Source organism: Bacillus rossius, chromosome 7 (genome assembly GCF_032445375.1).
Source record: "Bacillus rossius redtenbacheri isolate Brsri chromosome 7, Brsri_v3, whole genome shotgun sequence".
Classification (NCBI taxonomy): domain Eukaryota; kingdom Metazoa; phylum Arthropoda; class Insecta; order Phasmatodea; family Bacillidae; genus Bacillus; species Bacillus rossius.
In genome coordinates, this window is record NC_086335.1 from 41,703,268 (window position 1) to 41,719,654 (window position 16,387).

Sequence of the window (16,387 nt, forward strand, 5' to 3'; positions counted from 1 at the left end):
CTGATGATCACCTCAAGGTACAGTGAGCTGTCGGTGAACTTCAACACCAAAAAATATACGTGAACCCTTATTATAAAGTTTTACTTCACTTAAAAGAAATTCTCATGTTAATGTGTATAATTTTTAATTTCTACAAAATGTTTTACATATAACTGCAGTTCAGTATAAACTGCATACAGTCAAGTAAATCAGTTACCAAAATAGAGCATTTTTTCTGGTATGTTGTAATGAGATTTCTCTAACTAAGCATGCACAAATACTCTCCGCTTTTTGAGGATAAAATTAACCTACATGTTACTTAGACTACCTCTATAAAAAAAACTGAAATTGAAAGCAGTTTTGTGTGATACAGTAATAAATAAAAAAAAACTCAGAACGTCCTGTTTTTAATATTAAAATATTATGTGTAGCCTATATTATATTGAAGAGATTTGCTGAAGTTTAATAAACTAGTTAAGCTTCAAAAATATATATAAGATATAAAATATATATAAAGATAAGATATGAAATATATATAAAGTTCTGTATAATTGTAGTAATGATAATTATGAAGTAAATTCTGTGATGCCTTCATATTGCTATTGCACTGGGGTTGAAGTTATGTAAGGCGTGACATTATCGTTTGCTTAGGGCACTTTTACATGCAATATGGGCTTGTAGATATGGCTACTTTTCTTTCAGGGTCGTGCATAGTTACTCAAATAAGATTTAACACTTTTCTAATGGTAAAATGTAACATTTACAAAGTAATTTGCAATTGCTTTTTCCGGGAGCGAACACCATGATTGTGAGCAGCGGTGGGTCTATGAGAAGAGCTGTGAGTCTTGAGGAGCCACAGCCATTCCTTCAAAATGATAGTTTCTGGAAAAACTGAGAAAATAATTAGTTTCTGAACAGCACCCTCCTCCCTTTTCGAATCGACCTTTTCTCTCCCTTCGTAAGCTTCAGAAGTCGCCACTGGCTGCAAGATAAACTATGTTGTGAACATTCTTCAAATCACGATTAGCTGCATTTTTATTTACAAGATGTGTGAAGTACTGAAGTGATGCTCACGGTAGTAGTCTGAGGGGTTCTTGTATGCGGGGCAGGGGTAGTCCACCATGGCGAAGTATGGCAGCATGTCACGCCTCCTCCCGCTAAACATGATCCTCCCGGCAGAGAGCAGCACCACTCGAGACAGCATCGTGAAGATCTCGTACGTTGGTGGGTGCAACGTCAGGATCACTATGCGTCCTCCCGTCAGACCTGCGATGTGGCACATGAGCTTGGCCTCAGCATGAGACATGTTGGAAGTTACAGACACAAGATAAAAGAGTGCTAGACTTAGATGCAAAACTACTTTTGTAATTTTAAAATTATTTACTTCCAATGCTTTAACTATCTGGGAATGCTACACTGAGTGAACCTTTCAATTTATTTAAACCAATAAGTTGACATCGTGGCGAATTAGCATGATTAATTAGGTGCATGATGGGTTGTAGACATGGGCGCCACCACGTGGAGGGGCACATGAACCTGGCTTGCGACTCCGTCTCTGGGTCGAGACGTGGCCTATAGTTACTAGGCTGGATTCCCCATATACTGTGTTAAAGTCAACCCTATCAGCCTGCTCTGAGTTGCGGGTACGCTATTGCACTGCACGAATGATGGTCGTTGGTGGGCTTTTAGGGAGTCCCACGCGCCCCGGTCCCTAGGCAGGAAGTACACTGGTCCTGCGAATTGAGTACTCACAGGTTTGGTTGAAAGTTTTTATTCTGGTCGAGTCGTACACGAGCGCACACAATTATGATAGAAAAAATTACGCAATAAGCTGCGAAAGGTGCCTATGGCAATTCAACTGGTTTAGGGGTTGACCAGGACACCGCGTGGCCTGGCCTATAAGTTAAGCCGTGACGTTCAATATAAAATGTCTCCAAAGACTTAAATTATTAAGTGAAAGGCTACCACCCAAGGTAGGCCTCGAAGATAAAGAAAAAGGTTAAAAAAGACATTAATGACAGCAGATGTTAAGAGGTCAGTTGGAACCAAACAGTGAAGTTGATGAGGTGCTTGTTTTGCGTCCTACCCCAGGCAGCAGATGAGAAAGACCAGGACACAGCCTGGGTTTAGGACGGTAGGAAGCAGTGAACTACCATTAGGCCGTTTATAATTATGTGAAGAAACAAATAACACAAAAGTGACATGAAGATTCAATTGTTCAACATTTCCCGCTAGTCGCGTGCTAAAGATCAGATGTGTAGACGCCGCGAGTATGGTCCAGACATGTCATAATGCCACACTGTAAGTTCTTTAATATAAAGGCAGAACACAGGCAAGAGGTGGGATGCTGCATCATCACAATACACGTATCATTCATTTAACACTGATGTGTTTGCAACTTGGTTAAAGCCCCCGCAATCCAAACAGACACATTCAAGACACGGGTTGAGGTTACATTACGAACATGTGGATGCAGTTAGCAAGGTTGACTAAAGTACAAATAATAAAACAGGCCTCTCAGTTCACCGTACCTCCAGTAAGAGCGTTGGCGCCACTCGCAGCCCACTGACGCAGGAACTCCACCAGAAAGAACGTGTCAAAGATGTCCATTCCCCTCGTAGGCTGGTCCAGAACCACAATGTCCGTGTTCAGCAGCAGGTGACAAGCCACGTTCAGCCGGCGCTTTTCCGACGTCGTCAAGTTGGCTACTTTGGTGCTGCGGACTTGATCCAGTCCCAGGTCTTCGATCAACGAGTCAATCTGCAGTCAAGGACCGCAAATGCTTCAGACATGGATCTTGTCTATGAATGAACAGGCACTTAAACACATACAATTAAAGAATGTCCAATATAATGTCATAGTGAAAATTAAAAGAACTCATTTTGGAGGTGACATAATGGCATACAAATTATAGTCAAACTTATAAATTGCTATAAACAATTTTCAAATAACAAAAGTCATACAAATTGATAACACTGATAAAATTACACCCACAGATTTTATACAAGATTTGTCCTTAACATTGTCTTAACTATTAATGAGTAGCTAAAGTATCTTCACATAAGTAATTTGCAGTACATTAAAGTACAAAATTTACTTAATTTTTCTACAATTTACACAAACTGATAAACCCTTTGGAAGTTAAAACAGAGTCTACATACTATTTTCATTACAAATAACAAAAAGAATTTGTAAATGTCATTGAAACAAAACACTGAGGATGTACAACTCCACCAGTTCTTGTTCCATCGCTTTTGTGTTGCCATGAGCGTCTTGACATGAACACCGCCAACTAACGGTGTGGTTACCCAACCATTTCCTTCACTGAGGCAGCTAAAGGATGGGTAAAAGCGTTGGTTAAGTAGTCTTTATATTTCTAGCTTTTAAGCCCATAAAACATACTTTATCAGCCTACGTTAATATGATGTTAAGATGTGTAAAATGTGTTTCACTGCAGCACTCAGCCTTAAATGAATTATTTATTGAAAGTTTTTTATTGAAAACATGCATTTAGCAAAATAATAAAATGTGGATAAATATTTTGTCCATTCTCGCAGTAAGTTATGTATTTATTTTGGTTTGATCGCATCTCATCGATGAGATCACTAGAGATCGCAACACACAACGATGCAGAACAGCGAGGGAACCTGCCACTGTCTCTGCTAGTTTGGAAACCCGCAGACGGACGGACTCTGGAACGCTGCCGTACCCTGCTCTGGGCCTCCACCTTGCCCGACGAGGGGTCCGCCCCGCCGTCGACCCGCCGCAGCCGGTGGTGGAAGCAGAGGGTCCGCCTCACGCTGAGGTCGGCGCACAGGCGGCCGTCTGCCCGCACGCACGCCACGCGGTCCCGCAGCTGGCCGGGCCCCACGGAGGAGCCGTTCAGCATGACGTCCCCTCGCACCGCGCCTGCGCGCGACGTCCTGCCCGCGAGCACGTCCAGCAGCGCCGAGCCCTCCTCCTCTGCGCACCGATCACTTGCCGTCACTTACAGTTCAATAGTATTGTATATACAGCTTGAGGGGCCACTCCAGTGTTTCAGGGGCACTACGCAACCCGCGTCAACCTCTTAAGATTCAATGCTATTTTCATTTTTCTTATAACTAATTAACTAATATAGATTTCGAAATGATGCTTGCTTTATATGTAAGACAACAATGCTCTTATCAAAGCACCTTTCTTCAAAAACGTGCATAAGTTATGGTTTTATACTAATCTTTACTAATATGCATAAGTGTATTGTCTAGGTTTGAACCATAATTTATGCACGTTTTTGAAGAAAGGTGCTTTGATAAGAGCATTGTTGTCTTACATATAAAGCAAGCATCATTTCGAAATCTATATTAGTTAATTAGTTATAAGAAAAATGAAAATAGCATTGAATCTTAAGAGGTTGACGCGGGTTGCGTAGTGCCCCTGAAACACTGGAGTGACCTCTTAAGTGGCCTGCCTAGTCAGGGGTATACGTGTGATATTGAGACATGATGATTCCCTGGTGATTCTAGCACGGTATCGCCTTTAAGAGCATGACTGCAGACAACGCAGAATCTTCCGTGTTGTGCATGTGAGATTTGAGCGGTAACCAATAACATTATACGAGTCTGATGGAGAAATGAAGATAAAGGTGAAATCCACCCTTGAGTACTTTCAAGAATCTCCACTGTGAGTTTCATGCTTAGTAATTATTATGGAAACAAGTATTTTAGCCATTTTAACTCACCTAAAAATACAGTTAAAAAATTTAAAAATGATATATGGAAACAGCCCTTAGTGTAGTTAGTGTATTCTTAAATGCTTTTCATTCATGGACACCATGCTGATATTTTGTGCAGTTTTCAAATTGCATGATTTTTTGAGAAGCTCTCACACTATGTGTGCCCCGGTAGATGGCCTCCTTAATAAACGTTTTTGGAAAGCCTGTTTGCATCCACTTCCAGTAACCTTCCATCTCGTGCCTAAATATCATTGTCAAGTGCCTAGTGACTTGTGTGCATGCATCAAGCAGGGCAAAACTGTTAAGCTGCTGGATATATAATAATGTTGGTGTCATGCTAATTAAAAAATAAAACAATTTTAGAAGCTACCGATTTCAAACATTGATTTTTTATAGCATTATAATTACTTTTCTTGAGAGTGGGCATTTCCTATAGCACGAACAAGTTCTTTCACTCCAAGTTCACAACCAGTAATTTTTTTTGCAACAGTTTATTTAAAAAGTGCTCACTCATATAAGCCTGCTTAGAATATAATTTGATAATTGTTTTAGCAAATAATCTAATGCTTTATTCGAACACACTAGTAGTTAAATACCAACTTCAAAGAAAAATATGGTTAAATATATACTGTTTGTATTGCAATCTTTTATGGCCGTAGTCCCTAACTACTTCTTTGCTCCTGGGTTGCAGTCACTACCATTAAAATGATGGGTTGTCAGATGTTTCGACATGCAACGTTTCAGCCATATTACAGGACGTTCCAATATTTTTTATCATCCTTGAAAATGGCTGCAACAATGAATGTCCTAATTTCGGGCAAGGTCGTAGCCAGGATTTTGTGAATGAGACGAGTCCAGTATAACCATTTTATCACTTTTTACACGTAAGTATTCTTTATAATGAAATTTTTTTAATTTTAAAATGAAAATTGTTTGTCACACTAAATTCTCAGAGAATATTAGAATTTTAGTACTCCAATGTTTACACATATAATTTTTAATTAATGAATTTTACTTAAGAAAAGAAAACTGGACATTTTATAATTTGTTTATTTTGATTTAATTGTTTCAATACTTTGTTTTTAAGGCAATTTTTTGATTTCGTTAAAACAAGTCATAAATACATTATATATTAATGTTACGAAATACACGAAACATGCCGTTTCTGTGTATGAGGGCTGTAACATGGAGGAAATACACTAATGTTGCCCACTAAGGATTACAATAATATTTCCAAAATGATGCCTTTGTAATCTTATATAGCTGAATTGCTGTTATTTCCTAATTCTGTTTTTACATTTTTTCTTTTAAATTCTGGAAAGGAGGGGTTCGGACCCTCTGGACCTCTTCCCTGGCTACGTTGCTTTATTGGGCAATCAATCATTTCCACAACCCAGAAGCCTAGGAATCGTTTAGAGATATACAGCTACAGTTGATACAGTATGTACCTGCTGTAGAGAACCTTTTATTTTTTTCCATGTCACAACATACAAGGAAGAAATTCCTAGGCTGAAACACAATCTAGACCAGGGGTCAGCAGATTTTAAAGTGAGATGAGCTAAATATTAAATAAACAGATTCTCCAATTTTTTTAGAGAGCCGCAACATGCATATTATCTGTATCTACATGGACTTTTAAGAAGATAAACAAAATGAGATGTATCAAAATATTTTATTCACAATTTCAAAATAAAGTCTTAAAAATACAGACTACTTTGGAAGAAAAAAAACACGTAAATGTAAAAACATATGTAAGTCATTAGTAGAGTTCTAATGATAAAACAAGAAAACCTAAATTGTTTTAATTATTAAATTATTAAAATTTAAAAATAGAAGCTCGGCTTCATAAAATTTATTACTTAGTTGGAATGGTGATCTTGCATCGCTTTCGAAAGCTTAGCTATGTCTGGCAAGTAACTGCTTATTTTTTAATTTTGGCATGATTACAGTAAATTGTCATTGGTAAATTTACTACTAATTTAATTTTTTTATTTGATTCATTGATGAGAATAAGTAAGAGCCAACGATTGTTAGCACAGCAAATGCTAGATTTTTGTTGTGTCATAGGTTTCAGGAAGACTATTCCACATATCAAATATGATTTGCTCTATTTTAGGCATTTGTTTTTCAGCCATTCTCTTATGGTGATATATCAAATTTGATTTCTCTCTTTCATTTCTTTCCAAGAGGCTGATGAGATCTGTTTTATTTTTTCTGTGCTGTGGCAGCACAGTGAATTGTAGAGCAGTAAAATCCTATGAAGAGAGCTACATGCGGATCATGAGCCGCGGTCTGCTGACCCCTGGCATAGACCAACTCTTTTGTACTACATACAATAATTACACAACTAGATATGAATGATTACCTAAACAACAACACTCCTTAAACACTGTTTCTCATACCTGTCGTGGCCATTACAGCCAGTATTTCACCACCTCGGACTTCAAACGAAATGCCTTGAAGGAGCAACAGGCCTTTGTTTAGCCCTGATTCAACTTCCAGTCCCCGCACCTGAGCAGTCATTAACAATACAATAAGACCAGACCAGACTTATTATACCATAGTTACAAAAATTATTATTCAGTTGCGGAACTTTAGATAAACTTTTATAACGTGTGGAGTAATATATTTGAGATTGGTACACTGGCCTTAAAGAAAACTTTTAGACTGAGAAGATGAAAATAATTTATATGTAAAAAAGGATACAAACAATTTTTTTATATTTATTATTTACATACACTGCAGTTCAGTTAGTCAACACTTAAAATATTAAAGCTGATACTGATAAAATTGAATACTGTAGTAACCTTATCAAGGTAATTTTTTTTATAAACAAAAGTATTTGCTATCAGTTGTTTAATATACAGTGAAATTTTTTTTTATTGCTACTAGTAAGTAGCATTCACAATTTTACTTCAATCAACCTACAGAAAGGGTTGGAGGACTTTCAGACTGTTACTGAAAGGCTCTCTTTGAAACTAAATTTTACGTATTCTGTAAAGAGCCACATCATTGTTACTGTCTTCATGACACACTGGGACCACATCTGATCCTGGACTCTTCTAATGGAGCAAAATTAAGTTCTCTGTTGCCGTGATATCAAATCTGTCATGTTCATGTGATAACACCTAGGCATCACTCAATTTTATAAGCACATAGTTGGTACCCAAGTTGTTCAGAGTCCACTATAATCTTGAACGTACCATTGCCTTAACTCTTTAACTGTGCGGTTCGAATTATCTCAAATGCATTAAATACTGCTTACATGCGGCATGCAAATTTTTTTCTTATGCTGTGATGCAAGTCTGAAGTCAAACTAGTTTAAATTTCTTATTGCCATTTGTAAAATCGCTTCCTCGAAGTGGTGTGCCTTTTTCTCCATATAACCGCATATTTAAATATTGTGATTTCTCTGTATTGTTACTCTAGCCAGCAACAGTTAAACAATTTTTCTACCTTTTCTGAGTAAAAATTGAATTTCCTTTTCCAACAGCTGAAGAGTTAAGCATCCGTACTTAACCGTGCAAAGTAAAATCAAATTGAATAAAAGTTTCCATTCTCCCGCCAAAGTAAGATTCCTCAGCTGTGTAGCTTTCATGCACCTACTGCGTAGGTATCATCTTCTCAAGCTTTCATACCTTTTTAAAGTCTGACATCCATTAACAGATTACACCTGGGACTGCAAGGAGAAAATGACGCCCTGGCTGGTCAATGTCGGGGTAACTGGTCTGCCACGGGTACGGCTCCAGAAAAAGGGGGAGGGGAGGTAATAGGGGCAATAGCCCCTCCCGAACCCGAATTTCTTATTTTTGAAGTTATACTTATATAGGCACGTTATGAAAAAAAATTATGAGAGTGAATTTTTATGATGCATGCACGCACCATGCAACAAAATTTTCACAGGACGAAAAAAAGACTACAAACAAATAAAAATTATACATGTGCTTTTAAACCTTATATTTTAGTGATTAATATTGAATACTGGTCCATATAATTGAAAACATTTATTTATTAAAGATATTACCGATAGAAAATGTATTTATAAACTTTTTCAAGTATGAGATTTTTCAAGATTGAGATTTATGTTCCCATATATATAATTTAGAACAAATGTTAAGCTTATTCATTGATTTTTACTATTAATTAAAATTTATCTTGATTATTACACCTGTTTGTATTAATTTGGAAAATTGAGTACCTATTTATTTAATTTTTTACATTTTTTGAATTTATGTTTTACCATACCGTATTTATAATATTATTCCAGTCCTTTATTATTTTATGTCTATATTTTTTTTGCATGCAAAATTAATGTTAGTTTTTTACTACGCCAAGTAAGTATAACTTATAAGGCATGTACATAAGTACATGAAAAAATATTTTTAAAATTTATTTTGGAAGGAATATTTATGTTTACTTAAAAACTTAAATTCATACGTGTTTAACTTTTTTATCATCAAACGTTTGATTAAACTTTAATAGTTCAGTATTTGAGACCATACATTTGTAAATATTCCAAGGCCAATAATTTGACTTATTTAATGTCATTTTTTGTAACTGCATCCTTTCTTTGCACGATAGCCCCTGCCGAGAAGTCTTTCTGGAGCCGCCCCTGATCTGCCGTGCAGTTCTCGTGCGTAAGAGCTCTCGAGAACAAGATGTACCTGCAGGTGAGGATACTTGAACACAGCTGCCCCGTCGCCGTGCTCCGGGAGAGGAGCGTAGTAGGCTTCCCGGGACAGCATTCCCGCCTCCGCCGCCGGACCCAGCCTGCCGTTCATCGTGCCGTCCTCCCTGATGGTCACGGTGTGAGGCCCGCGGCGGCCGTGGGCCAGCGAAGCATGGGAGCCAGCTTTGGACGTGCGTCGCCTGAAACATCACAAAAGTTTATTTGTAAGTTTATAGTTAAAAAGTAGGCTTCTGCAAATGTTTTTTTTATTCAAACCAAATTTTGAACGGAATGTCAAAAATATAAATTTTTTTTAAATAAAGTTTTAACATACATTGAAACATTTTTTTCCCCTACACTTCACAAAAGTCCAAGAAAAATTGATCTGAAAAAAAGGTAGAATGAAAAAGGAGAGTATGGAACCATAATAAAGAGGTATAAAATTCAATTAACCTCTCCCCTTTCCTGCAAATAATTATTTTTAAAAAAAAAATTATATTTTTTATTTTAAAAATTGTTTTGTTGATCCAATTGATTATATATGAACATAAATAAAGAGTATTTTTAATAATTTGAAATCTTAGTAACAGATTATTTGTTGAATATAAAAACAATGTTTTAGTAATGTTTGTGGGAAGACTAATTGTTCATTGCTTTATGAATGATATACAAACAATTAAGTAATACACACAAACGATTTATTAAAAATTGTATTCATGCTCTTAGTTCATGTTAGGGTTGACATAAAAACTGGCCTTTAAATTTCTTATAACCATTAAATAAATACTTATTACATTTATAAAACATTTTATAAACAACTAACGATAGTTATATTCTGAATTTATTTAAAATAATGAACAAAAACACAAAATTATGGAAGCAAAATGATTTAGGGTACTCAGGGGCTTAGCCAGGAGGGGGGTTGGGTTAGGGGTTCAAAACCCCCCCCACCCCCATCCTTAGCACCAAATCATTAATTTATTTCTTATTAATCACTCAAACAAATTTCATATTAAAACTTAATAAAATTTTTACCCTTACAATATTTAAATTTAAGTACCGAAAACTGCTAAAATAGCACTATTTTACACCTTAAAATCCAAATTTTCCCGGGGGAGGACCCCCGGACCCCCCACTTTAATACGGGGGGACCGTGCTTCTTAACACCCCCCCATACACAAATCCTGGCTACGCCACTGAGGGTACTATCCCCTTGTTATTTTGAAAACCGAGACAGAGGAGGCCTGGCGCTCACCCCGGCTGGTCGACGTCGGGGTAGCTGGTCGCCCGCAGGTCGTGCACGCTGCGTCGGTGCTCCTGCTGCTTCATGTACATCTCCTGGGACAGGAGGTTGGCCTCGCTGTGGCTCTTGGCCCGCACCCACGCGTCGCCCCGGCCGCCCACGTGCGGGTGAGGCACGGGTCTCGGCGCTTGCTGCCGGCCAAAACAGAGCCCCGATGCACTGCGGTCCACCACACAAATGTTATCTGGGCACAATGGCAGTCCTACGGGAGAGGAAACCACCAACCCCCCCCCCCCCCCCCCCTACCCGTGCTCTACCCTAAAAAAAAGGAGGGATGTCAAAAAATAATCTGCTCCAGTATGCACCTGACCTATATATATTTTTTTATATGTAATAATTTAAATTTTTAAGTGCTAATATAATTTTTTTTTACCTTTAGTAGGTACTCTCAGAAATAAGTTATAGCTATAATGTTGGTAATGACTTTTACTAATGCCATAAATGTGTTAAAACGGCTTTGTTATTTTTTTTTTTTTTAAATTTCAGACTCACCATCTAACTTCAAGTTAATTCCATACCGAACAAAACACTCCGGTCATCCGCCCTTCCCTGCGTTCCGCCACTGTGAGGGCAATGGTTACAGCCTGTACTTTCATTGGCAAGATTATTTCCTCATTAATAATGGGCCAACAGAGCTGATTTGCTGAGAGAGAGGTCACTGAGAGAGAGGTCAAGGGTTCCATATAACATCAGGCCAAAAGATATGTAATTTATTAAAATACTAGCCGAGGTAACCTGTGCTTAAGGTATTCGGAACCGTAACCAATTTTCAGAACCAAAAATTTTGATGCTAGTCTTCAACAGAACCAAGACTTCTCGGTTCTTTCGGTAATACATAGTTTTTTTTTAATAATTGGTGCAGCAGTCTGTGATTGAAGCAGTAATAGTTATTTTTTTTTATGATTAAACAAGTTTTAGTGACCAAAAGTAAAAAGATATACAATTGTGTAACAATTTTTTATTGCAAAAAGTATCTACTAACGTAAACAAATCACTTTATTTTCAATTTTAATTTCAATCTTTAACTTTGGGAAAAAAAAAATTACTAAAATAATTGTTTTAACTCATGCAAAATCACAGAAATGTTAACTTAATGTAACTTTTTCTTTTTATAACAAACTTAAAAGGAAAAAGAGAATTGTTATTTAAAAAATATTGGTGCAACAATCGCAGGCACTAGCACACACACAGCAGTCCGAACGACTGACAACTGAGGATCGGCTGTCCCTATAAATCACCTCTCCAGAAAAGAGTATCAAATGAAAGTAACATTAGAGCGCAAGAAAACCAAAAAGAACTAGAAACCGATTTTAAACTTCCTGGTTCTTTTACAATACCAAAAGAACCAGGAATTCCTAGTACCTTCGGGACCAACATTTCCAGGTTCTGAAACCTATCTGTGTTTCCTGCGCTATAGGCAGAGTGAAGAGGCTTCACTTAGGTAAATAGGGGTAGTTTTTTCCGATTCAGATGCAGACAATATTTTTTCTCTTATTTTGTGTATAAAGTGTACAAAATTTCAAGAACCAAAATCCTTCTTTAAGGTGAATGAAAGAGGGACAGAAGTGGTTTTTAAAATCTCATGTAGACATGCCTATGGTGGTAGATTTTTTAAAAATTAATGCTGACAGTAATTTTCCTCTTATTGAATGCCAAGTGTGCAAAATTTTATCAAGAAATAACAAAATCCTGCTTTAACGAGTGGAAAAGTGGGATAGGAGTGTTTTTTTTTTGAAAATCACATGTAGAATAATTTTTTTCTCTTATTTTCATTATTCGTTGTTTAAGAAATTTCAGGTTTTAATGTGGTTACTTACTATACAAACTGCTATACACTTATGAGTGGCTTTTTTTTTTTCTTCGAATAACAGATAAGTGCTACACATCATCCAGTACTTATAAAATGTAAGGCAAAAATGTTTTCAAAATTAAATAATTTTGATAGACTAATTTAAAGATGGTCACTGACTAGAAGATAATATTTTTTTGTATTTCCACAGCTGGATAAACAAACAAAGTGGCTTAGTCTCATTTTAAATATGTAATTTTGTAATAATCTGAAATTAACTAAAAAAACAAAAATCAAACATAATGGGTGTATTCAAGCTTTCAAGATTTGAGGTTACAAGGAGGCCTAAGCATGTATCAGGACTGAGTCATATGGCATTAAGTATGCCCACTGACAAACTCACATCAGGACAACACACAGTTTGCAGGTAAGGCCCGTTCTACAATGACATGGAAGCGGAGACGGATCACGTAAATGGAGACAAATCTCATGGAACAGAGTCTCTACAATTGCACGCAGACGGAGAAGGATCCGTTTACGTTGCTCAGTGCGACCAATAGAAGCCGAGTACTTGGCTGCGTAGGTATCTATGTTTCCTTATGTTGTGAATACATTAAAAATTGCTTCAAGTACAAGAATATCTAGTGTTCTATTATTACTTTGTCTTTTATTTTATATATGTAAATTCTTTCTATGCGATGATCTCAAAGTATTAAATATATTTTTAAATTAAATTAATATTTTGTATCACTGGTTGCCACTCGTTACGCTTCCGTGAATCGTGGACGCAGCAGTCGCGATGGTGTAATTTTCCGGGAGATCCGTCTCCGTATCCGCGCCGATGCAGAACGGGGGCTCAAGTGTCCTCACAGAGACGGGCCTGTGCAGGGGCTGGTTCCGGAAGTCCGGGTCACTCCGGGAGCGCAGGTAGTTCCTGCCCTGCCTGTGCAGGTACGGGGATCCGTCGTCGCTGGAGTCGTAGCCGCTGGACCCGTCGCGCGGCCCCCGGGAGGGCGGGAACACCCGCGGCAGGCCGAACTTGAGGTACGTGTACATGTTCGTCCCCAGCGCCGACCTGCAGGGACACAAGGCGTGGATAACTGTTCCTTATTGCGTATCCAGCTTACATCTCAGTTTTATAATTCATAGTTGTAAAATAAAATATATTTCAGTTACGTTACATTTTCGCAACACAAACACATTCCATTAATTACTTAATTTTAAAATTTTACTTTAAAATACAATCTGATATGTTACACGCAACAATTTCCACCAGGGACAATGTTCCTTATCGTGTATCCAGTTGTATTTTTAAATAATAATTAAAATAAAGAAAAGATGTGTTTATGATACAAAATTGTATAATTAAGAAAACATATTTCGTTTCGAAACTATGTATAAAACTGTGAGGAACATTGTTCCCAGGAGCAATTGTTCTGTGTAACATACCCAGTCATATTTCAACATTATAAATTAAATTGAGTGTGCAGTTGAAAATATTTGTGATTTTAAACTGCACAAAAACAAAAATATTTTTTGATTTGGAAGACATGCATTATAAAGCGTTTGATTACCCATACTACTACTTCTTCGATATAATGGCAATACAACTATATTGTTCAATAAAGATCGCAGGCTTTCGCGGCCATTGGAGTTGCTTGGCTTTTGGGTTGTAGCGTGTCAAAGGCAAAGAATTCACAGATGTTTTTGGTTGACCTTGCTGTCGCCATCATCAGAGTAGCAGTTACCTACTCGACTGCTCCCATCATCAGGGTAGTACCTAGTTACCTACTCCCCAGATGATGGCGACTGCAAGGTTCGATGGAAATGTCGGTGAAATCATAGCTTTGACACTTCAACCGGCTACAACCCAGAAGCCAAGCAAATCCTGCATCATTCAAGTTCAGGTTGAGGTGGAAACTTAAATCAGCAACATACAAAATTTTATTTTCTTATTGGAAGTAAAGAGTAGAAAGGATAATAAAAAACTAATAATGCACATAGGTTGTATTGTAAATTAAATAGTTAATGTTTACATAAACATGCCAAAGTTTTTGCATTGCTGATGACATAAATGGTAGGCAGTGGTCGGATTCCATTATTCACTAATATTTAATTTGCCAGTGAATCCAATAATTTTGCCTAACTGCAGTGCACTGGGTCAAAGCATGAGTGGTTCAAACCCAGATCAAGCATGGTAGTGTGTGTTTTTAATTTTTGGTATTAGGTTGGGTTTAGTTTTAAAGCTGCCCCCCCCCCCCCCCCCCCTCCTCAATTAGTTTAATATCACAAAAGTATAAAAGCATAAAAGTTAAAAATACAATGAAATAAAATAAAATTTCATTCAAGTGAGTAAACAGATACTATGCCTAATGAGTACCATTAAGTACTGGAAGAACTTTGCAAGACTGTAATTACTGAGGACATTGAACCTACTGGAGCTGTGGAGGTAACATTAGGAATTTGTCTCCAACTGAATTAATTTTTTCTCTAAAATAAACACTTTAGGATTCCACAGAAAGGCAGAATTAAAGGTACAGTAACTCAAATCACTTATCAGCAGAAGGGAATACTGAACTAAATTCAAAATCAAATTAATTTTTCAAGAAAATATTTATTTAGCAGGTCTACACAGTCAAATATGTATGTTAATTTCTAAAATATATCTTTTAATTAAATGGTAAAATTTGAAAATTTTTCATATGTACATGCAGAGCTTAGTTTTCTGACCAATTAATTTATGTCGCTGCTCTACCATAATTCCCAACCCAGTCTCATATTGCCCATTTTGTAGACTGACTAGGGCAACATGTTTGTTCCTAATGTAGAGGTTCGTCCTTCACTGTGCCTCAGCCTTCACTCATCTTATCCATGCTGACCTTGCTTCAGGTGAGAACGATACAAAGATTTTTGACTACTAAAGCATCCAGCTCACACCTGCTTCTGCAGTTGATGAAAGCTCTGGTGAATGTAAACTAGGCTATCAATGACTTAACTAAGATAAGAGAGATGTCTTCACTTACGAGCAGAGTATTTGTACACTTAATGGAACTACTTACTTGGGTCCATAACGAGGGTGACTCAATATCGACTGCACGGTTGATTCTCGAAGCTGGAAGTTTCCGTATGGCAGAGGTGATTTTTCGCTTGATCCCAGGGCGGAGTCAGTGAAATCTGAATTGAGGTTTTGCCTGGTTTATACAACAAAACATAAATTTTAATCTTTCTTAGCATTGCAGGCCAAACAAATATTTCTTATTGAAAAACTATGTCAGCCCTGTACCATTTAATGTGAAACCTTGATTTTAGTGAAGCTTTTATAAGTAAACTATAAACTTTAAATGATATTATTTTCACTAGTATGTTTACTACATGGGTTTTAAAACACGTGCGATTAATTATCTTTGTTTTTCATGCAAGTATACAAAGCACTAAAGGAAAATCAACAATTAAAGTTTGTAAATCAGCTACTTAATATAATATTCCATGTAAACTGATAAACATACTTTTAACTGACTTCCTATACCATTCTTAATAATGAGATTTAGTTTTTGGTGGTGCTACTATACATACATATTGCTCTACATAAATGTTCTATATTTTATAAAAATATTTGAAATTCATGCTTTTAGATGGCTATTATCATCAGATGGTATCTACCACTTTCTGGTATGTATGGGTTCCGAAATTACTGACTTCCAGTCCTGCTACCCTACACACCAGTGCTTCCCTATGCTGTTATACAACCCCACATCTACCTTTATTTACCTCTTGCTAACATTGATTACACACTACACTGTTCGCACAAAAATAAACACCACACAGTACTAGACGTCCAGACGTCTTGGAGCAACTACTTGTCGGCCACTTCTGATTCTGTAGCCTGCTTTACCCTCTATTTCCCATCCCTGCTCCTGGTTTGCTGAGTTAGTT

General features: G+C 37.1%; 1 protein-coding gene across 5 annotated transcripts in view; it reads right to left on the bottom strand.

Annotated features, from left to right (window-relative positions):
• The window catches only part of LOC134533900 (ATP-binding cassette sub-family G member 8), a 102,518-nt gene that overhangs the window by 12,169 nt on the left and 73,962 nt on the right, over positions 1-16,387 (bottom strand). For all 5 annotated transcript variants that reach the window (XM_063371682.1, XM_063371683.1, XM_063371684.1 and 2 more), the window contains 8 exons: positions 15,514-15,645; positions 13,325-13,529; positions 10,618-10,796; positions 9,358-9,562; positions 7,096-7,204; positions 3,689-3,942; positions 2,511-2,739; positions 1,054-1,245 (listed from right to left, as the gene is read on the bottom strand). In XM_063371682.1, coding sequence (XP_063227752.1) covers positions 1,054-1,245; positions 2,511-2,739; positions 3,689-3,942; positions 7,096-7,204; positions 9,358-9,562; positions 10,618-10,796; positions 13,325-13,529; positions 15,514-15,645 — 1,505 coding nt within the window. The remainder of the gene's footprint in view (positions 1-1,053; positions 1,246-2,510; positions 2,740-3,688; positions 3,943-7,095; positions 7,205-9,357; positions 9,563-10,617; positions 10,797-13,324; positions 13,530-15,513; positions 15,646-16,387) is intronic.